At 51.5% G+C, this 7033-nt stretch overlaps 4 protein-coding genes across 4 annotated transcripts; 1 reads left to right on the top strand and 3 right to left on the bottom strand.

Annotated features, from left to right (window-relative positions):
- Positions 1 to 195: 195 nt before the first annotated feature.
- Positions 196 to 924, bottom strand: K489DRAFT_311679 (uncharacterized protein; the record flags this gene model as incomplete). The annotated part of the gene is made up of 1 exon (XM_033600801.1): positions 196 to 924. The coding sequence occupies one exon, from the start codon at positions 922 to 924 to the stop codon at positions 196 to 198; it is 729 nt and encodes a 242-aa protein (XP_033464911.1).
- Positions 925 to 1332: 408 nt separating this feature from the next.
- Positions 1333 to 3179, bottom strand: K489DRAFT_406508 (acetyl-CoA synthetase-like protein; the record flags this gene model as incomplete). The annotated part of the gene is made up of 2 exons (XM_033607262.1): positions 1333 to 2882; positions 2948 to 3179. The coding sequence occupies 2 exons, from the start codon at positions 3177 to 3179 to the stop codon at positions 1333 to 1335; spliced, it is 1782 nt and encodes a 593-aa protein (XP_033464912.1).
- Positions 3180 to 3720: 541 nt separating this feature from the next.
- On the top strand, positions 3721 to 4624 carry K489DRAFT_376032 (uncharacterized protein). The gene is made up of 2 exons (XM_033603820.1): positions 3721 to 4234; positions 4304 to 4624. Exons 1-2 carry the CDS (start codon positions 3963 to 3965, stop codon positions 4602 to 4604), a joined length of 573 nt encoding a protein of 190 aa, XP_033464913.1. The 5' UTR covers positions 3721 to 3962; the 3' UTR covers positions 4605 to 4624.
- K489DRAFT_376033 (nicotinate phosphoribosyltransferase) lies at positions 4325 to 6595 on the bottom strand. The gene has a single exon (XM_033603821.1). It carries the CDS (start codon positions 6246 to 6248, stop codon positions 4755 to 4757), a length of 1494 nt encoding a protein of 497 aa, XP_033464914.1. The 5' UTR covers positions 6249 to 6595; the 3' UTR covers positions 4325 to 4754.
- Positions 6596 to 7033: the final 438 nt, after the last annotated feature.

The raw sequence follows: 7033 nt of genomic DNA on the forward strand, positions 1-7033 counted from the left end.
CCGCATGAGAGCATTTGAAATATGGAGTTCAGTGAATATAGCAGCGACAAATACGTTGTTCATCGCGGCATATCCGTTTGTCGTGTCTCTTATCTCGCTTCAATGAAGACATCTTAAGTCTCACAACGGAACTCTGTCAGGTGGTGGCGGACCACTATCATCTGCAAGAGATGATTCCCTTCATTCACGCCAGTGTCATGGACTTGTAATTTCGCTGCCTGACTCCTCCGTCTGTCGCAGTTGAATGGCCTCCCAACCCTTACGAACCACATCCCGCATGACTCCTCGACCCAGCTTCTTGCACGCGTCGTCGACCGTCAGCAGAAAGCTGCGATAGTATGATTCGTCTTCATTGACGCCAGTTCCCTCGTGCCATTTGGGCTCATACGTCTTGCGCGTGCCATCCTCAGCAATCAGGGTATCTTCGTCGATCCGTCGTTGCAATGTTTGTCTCTTCGGGAAGGGCGGGGGTGGGACGTAGACTCGCGATGGGAGCGCGGTCTGGCTGTCTTGACCGACCTCTCGATCATACGACAGCTCTACATCCTGCGGGACTGTTTCCGCTATGTACCAGAACAGCAGATACTGCTTGATCGCAGACAAAGGGAGCAGTTGGACCCATACGGCTTCAGTTACGAACGGCTCGTGTCCGGCGTCGGGATCAGTCTGCTTGTGGATGATGGGTATCGGCAACAGCCGATTGCGGTACCCAGTCTCCTCGAAACCCTCGCGCTCGGCGGCGGTTGTGATGCTCTCATTCGCATTCTTGCGTCCCTTGGGCAGAAACCAGTACTTCTCGAGTGTGTGGTAGCAGACGACGACTCGCTCGGTGCGTACATGAAATATGGCGACTCCAGCGCCGATGGTCAGGCGGTCTGAAGAGTAGTTGGCCGCAGTGGGCGCAGAAAGCAGAGGGGTCTGCATGGTGTAAATGATGCCCTGAACCAGCGCTCGAGCTGCGCGGGAGAACTGCCTTGAATTTATGGAGATCGAATTTAAGCGAGAAATACAGGTTGCCTTGATGGCACGATCGTGACTCATTTCACAAGATTCATAGTCTTGTCCTTCAGCTCCGCGCCAGGTAGGCTTGTACGAGTTCGCAGAAGGAAGTCAACAACGTCGCAGCCTGCTTGAAGAATTCGAGTGATAATAAATGATGTGTACCTATTCGACGTCACTAATGACAAAATCTGGCGGATGCCTCAGAGATTCCCAAGACTATGCTATCCTGAACAAAGATGTTCGAGTCGCTTGGATGATATCAAAAATTGAACGAAAAAGAAGCATTTAAAACGTTATTGTTGTCATGACAGGTGTCTGTCCTGTCTACATTTATGACTGCGCGCCAGACTGGTTCTTGGCTGCTTCTCTCTGCTCCTTCACTTCGATACTCCTTCTTCGAATCTTGGTCGGATCTCCAAAGACCTTGCTGATCAGGTCTTTCTTGTTGATCTTGCCCATGGCATTTCGCGGCAGTTCCTGCACAACTTCCATATCTTGAGGAATCTTGTAAGCCGCAAGCCTCTCTTTCAACGCGCGACGCATGTCGAGAGCACTCCATTGCTTGCCACCCTTGCCGGCTGTCTTGCCCTGCTCTGTAAGCACAACAATCGCAGCGGCCTTTTGTCCCCAGGCTTCGGACGGTAGGCCGACGACAGCACACTCGCTGACCTCTGGCAAAGAGAGGAGCTGTCGTTCGATCTCGAGTGCGGAAATCTTCTCTCCACCCGTCTTGATGATGTCCGCAGATTTGCGACCTTGGATGAACCAAGCTGGACCTGTGGCCCATGCGCCGCTCGCTCCGCTTCCTGCACCATCAACATTCTGGCGAAACGCGATATCGCCTGTCTTGAACCACCCGTCTTCGGTGAATTCCTTCTTCGTAGCCTCGGGATTCTGGAAATATTCTTTGAAGATCGTAGGCCCGTGCAGTTGAATCTCTCCGGCATGCTCTTCGCCGAGGGAAGTTTCCGGGATTATATCACCCGTGTCTGTGTTGACCAAACGAGCCTGTACTGAAGGAAGCGGCCAGCCGACTGAGCCATCCACCCGATCGCTATCGGAGAGACCGCAGGAAAGTGCCATGCCAACCTCCGTCATGCCATATCGCTCAAGTAGAATATTGCCTTGGCTCAGCTCAGTCCAAGCGGCCTTTGTCGGTGTTGGTAGTGCGGCCGAGCCGGAGATATTGAGTCGAAGATGCTTGCGTTGGATAGCCTCAAAAGCCGCCTTGCGGGACTCCTCGGGCAGCTTGTCGGCCGTCTGGAGCATTCGCGACCAGATGGTTGGTACAACGGTAAAGAATGTAATCGGTTGCTGCTGATGCTGCTGCTGCTGCTCTGGTGAGGAAGGGAGGAAGGGCGTCGACAGTCGGCTCCAGACTTTGTCGACATTGAAAGGAAACATGAACTCGATCGTGCTGCCAGCAAGCAAAGGTGTCAAGAGCGCATTGACAGTACCGTGGATGTGATGTAGCGGAAGAACGTGCAATAAGCGATCCTTGGGCGAATAATTCCAGGCCTCCGCCAAGCTCTTACTTTGCGCCTCGAGTGCTGATTGTGGAAGAAGGACGCCTTTCGGCTTCGCAGTCGTGCCAGAAGTGTAGAGCATCATGCCACCCAAAGCCTCCTCGCTTGATGACAGAAATTTGATCTGCTCTGCCGGTTGCGTTTCGCGAGGCATGAGTTTGTCCAGTTTCACGCCTGTGGGATTGTTGTCCAATCCTTGTTGTAGCACAGCAGCCCCGATTTTGGCAAACTTGTCAGAGTACAATAATGCCAGTGCTCCACTTTGGTTGATCTGGTATCGCATCTCTTCCGCAGGAAACGCAGGCGCCAAAGGAACAGCGATCGCATCGGATGCCATGAGCATCAAGAGTGTGACTGGGCGAAGGTTTGACGTCAGCACCATCTCTTAGGTATTGCGCATTGGTAGTGATGTTTCATACCTACATAATCATAGCTATTCTCGACCAAGAAAGCTACGCGTTCCCCAGCAAGTTCGTTCTCTTTCCTACCAATGGCGGACAAAACCTTCTGCTTCGCAGCCACGATGTCGTGTAGCAACGCGCCATATGTGAACTGCCTCCCGGAGATTGAGTGCACTACCGCGATGCTATCGGGGTCATGCGATTGAATGGCGGAGAGGAATGCTGATGGGCGGAGGCTCCCCGCTGCCATTGCGGACGAGTATCGAACAGAAGCACGCGAGCTCGAATTGAAGGGCGGACGTCGGACTGCGGGTCCTCGATTCAGAAGGGACGAACTGACGGCGCGCGATATTGAAGAGAACTGACGGAAGAAAGCTTGAAAGGTCATCTTGGGCGCATTTGACTTTACATTCGAGGTTGTTTGGACGGAGTTTTATCAGGCAGGAGGGAATGCACCTTTACTATCTCCCGCGGACATTCGGACGTCGGTGGAAATGGCGCAAAGCCGGGAGCAATCATCATTGCGGAAAACGAGCACGGAGTCTAATTCTATCACCGCGGACCCTCCAACTCACGGCTCACACTTGTGCACCACCCAACACCTCCTGCAAATCAAGATGCCGGGTCTCATTTACCCACGATTGAGCCGACAGTGTCTTGTTCATGCCCAGCTAGGCCCAACTTTTGTTGAATGCGATAGTTCCAAAAATGACTTGTCGTTGCGTGTTGAATTTCATCTCCTCGAAAACGTCCACAGGTCGACAGCACAGCAGAAATAAAGCCCCCCGTGGAGGGTGCAGAAGGAGACCCACCTATTAGGGTCGAAATGAGTGTAAAAAGTGCTACCCAAGGACTTTGGAGGATGTAAGAAGTTGTAGTTGGTTGGGACAACTCCAACATAATTTATACCACCAGTTTCCGCCATCTTCACAAACTTCGATTTCTTCAAGCTCAACAGACTTGCCGCTTGTCCAAAAGCTTGCTTCTCTTTTCCCCGAAGACGCTACTGGCCAGCTGAGCCCGAATATTCGCCATGACTGCAAAAGCGCCTGTGGCGGCAGAGCATGCTCTTGTGACGTTAGTTGAAAACAAGAAGCTCGAGAAATTTGGATTTTACATGTTCCGTGTAGACTACGAGGATGAGGGCCGATGGGAGAGATTCGTGAACGAGTATGAGGTCATTTTATACCAAGAAGTCACATCTGCCGCCGAATCTACTGGTCTGCACCGCATCAAGGACAAGTTTGACATGATCATCGTGGAGGATGAGATAACAGATGGGGTGGGCGCTGTTGGTGTGGCAAGGTCTGTCGTGGCTAAATTTGACCTCCTTCGCGACTAACGCAGCAGATGCGCTGACATGTTGGCAATTAGTACTTTTGCCATGATCAAAACCGAGGACGAGCTGGAGCCGGGCTATGATCTCAATGTGTGCCTGCTGGCGGATGCAGAATGCATCGCCTCCGTGATTGATCCTCGCTCAGAATCGGATAGAGAAACAGAGCCACCATTTCTCAAAATGGTGCATGTCACAGCATCTCGCGTGCCGACGAAAGGCATCGCACATGAGGGCTCAGAACACGCGATTGTCCGCAAGGTCAACATCTCGTCGCTGATAAAACGACAATTTTTAGCATCATATACTTCCGATTCATCCAGCGCTGCTGCTGAGTAATCCCATCATTCATCTTTACATTCTGTGCCCTCTTCTCATATATTGAAGCCCTCGCCTGGATATCGTTGAGCTTGCGCGCCATCAAAATTCTGCCGTTCATGTTCTCATATTTTCGTAGTGATTGCCAGCCATTGCCATCGTTCGAGAGACTCAAGTCCATCGATTGCGCTCATCCGCGCCTTCCCAGGAATGATCGCGGTAGCCTACAGCACTTTTGTAGCGAAAAACAGCGTCTTCATCGCCCATATTCTTGCCAATGTCGTCACTCAATTTGACCGCGGATCGGCCTTCCACCTCTCGAAGTTTGATGACAATGTTCAAAGGCGAACTCTTCTCTCCGTCGGCCTGGTGACCCTCCCTCGCTCCCTCGTTGATGTCTTTCTGTGCTGCATTCCCACCTGCTGTTGCGGCAGGTTGCCGAACAAAGTCGTTGGTGAAGAAAGTCCCTACTCCAAAGGAAGGAGTCAGACCTGCTTCCTCGGTCGCTCGTGCGTATTTGATGCATTTTTGCGTGTTCAAGCTATCACTGTATACAATAGTCTTTCGTGGCGCATTGAGCGACCCTGGAGATAATATGCCTTGTGATATGTAAAAGTCCTTCATGCGACTCAAGAAGTCCAGCGGATCACCACTGTCTTGCCGTACGCCAGTGAACACATCGGCATAAGTAGCGCGGTCGCTAGTGGTTGACCTGTTTGTAGCAACCTCATCGTCTCCGTACGCAGCCGGTTTAACGAATGATCTGAGGAAGGTCTCCGTGCCGAACGTATCGGTCAATGCAATGGCCAGCACGCCTCGACCGAACGTCCGCACCCAATACTGTAATGCGAGTTCGTTGGCGCCGGCAGGGTCGTCGTTCAAGGCCGCTATTCCCATTGTCCATTCATGCGCAACGGTACCGATGGGTGCACAGCCATATTTCATAGCGAAGTGCACGTTTGAGGTGCCCGAGAACTTGCCTTGGGAGAAGCTGCGACCAGGCAATTTTTCGTCGACCGGTGGAGCCTTGTCTGCGTCCGCGACTGCTTGCATGATACCTGTCATCACCATGTCTTGGGTGGCGTAGTCTCTGCGACGGCGACTACCAAATTCGCTAAACGTGCAACCATTCTCGATCAATTGAGCGCATTTCCGTTTCGCGTTCGCGACTTGACCGGCATGTGACCATTCCTGGTCGACGAATTTGAAGTAGGCCTCAGACGTCAATGCAAGAAGCGGGATCTCGTAAAGAATGGTTTCAAGCCAGAGACCTTCAATGGATAGATTGACCTGGCCGAGAGCGGAGTCATCCGTGGTATCCGTGACGTTTTCAGGCGCGAAAGTGGCAACGATATGCTCGGCCGGCTTGAAGCGGAATGAGCGCAGATAGTCAAGATACGTGCTGCCAAGATAGGGACATGTCTTTTGTAGCCAGTCAATCTCCTCGTCAGTAACTTGCAGGTTGGCAAGCCTGGAGATTTGCTCTTGCAGCCAATTGAAGGCAGCTCGAGTCAGCTTTTTCTCCTCAGTCCGATTAGTGAACGAGTAGATAACTTTGACGTTCGGGAAGAACTTGAGAACGGCACATTGCATCGTCAGCTTGTAAAGATCTGTGTCCAGTGGGGTGAAGATGCCCTCGGGCGCTGCATTTGCTGAAGAAGCCATGTTGTCACAGGTGAGTTGGGTTGTTCGTGTCCTGATCGCAGGATGTAGACAATACAAACCGATCGTAGCAATAGCGAGCAAATGAGAAGTTCACCTTCTGGTCTCACCAGTCAATGTTCTTGGTGAACAGGTCCTGCTCATAGCCTGCGAAGAAGTGTCCAGGTAGACAACGATTATTTCAGGACGCGCAAAAGCTATCGTCGGTGCAGCACAGCAGTCATCACTTCAAATTGTTCTCTGTGCGGGTCAAAGGATTGTGATATCAGATATGCTCATAGCATGCATAGCACATTTGTTTACAGAACTGAGCCGAGCTCTTATCGCGACTTAACTTGTGGCGAGCGAAGGTCATCCACTGTGATGAAGCACGTGGAGAAAGCCGCGGGTTCTGAGCTCCGGAGCTACATTTTGTAACAGTCATCAGATCGCTTAGGAAAAGTTCTGGGCCTTGACGATGGCTCTGGAGCGGGTGTGTCACTGCCCGCTTTGGATTATCTAACGCTTACAATTGACCTAACGTCAAACACCAGAGCGCGGTCCACCCCACGGCGTGGTCCACGAATTACGTGTCTACCACCTTTAACACTGATTATCTCAACCAATACTTAATAGATTGCTTTGAGACTTAAATGTGTTATATAACAATACTATTCAATCTACTGTACAGTGTTTGAAGGTGTGAGCAAAGGAACCACACTTGCTACACCGACTAGCACGCTTTGGAGCCCTTGGCATCTGCTCCCTTATTTGTGCTTCAACCTCCTCTTGCTCAACTATCCCTTGGA

This window comes from Dissoconium aciculare (genome assembly GCF_010015565.1).
Source record: "Dissoconium aciculare CBS 342.82 unplaced genomic scaffold K489scaffold_1, whole genome shotgun sequence".
Lineage (NCBI taxonomy): Eukaryota > Fungi > Ascomycota > Dothideomycetes > Mycosphaerellales > Dissoconiaceae > Dissoconium > Dissoconium aciculare.

Excerpts from the sequence above, each read along its gene's own strand:
- K489DRAFT_376032 (XM_033603820.1), top strand. The coding sequence starts at position 3,963 with ATGACTGCAAAAGCGCCTGTGGCGGCAGAGCATGCTCTTGTGACGTTA. Across the intron at positions 4,235-4,303 it reads GGCGCTGTTGGTGTGGCAAG|TACTTTTGCCATGATCAAAA; the intron begins GTCTGTCGTGGC and ends GTTGGCAATTAG.
- K489DRAFT_376033 (XM_033603821.1), bottom strand. The coding sequence starts at position 6,248 with ATGGCTTCTTCAGCAAATGCAGCGCCCGAGGGCATCTTCACCCCACTG.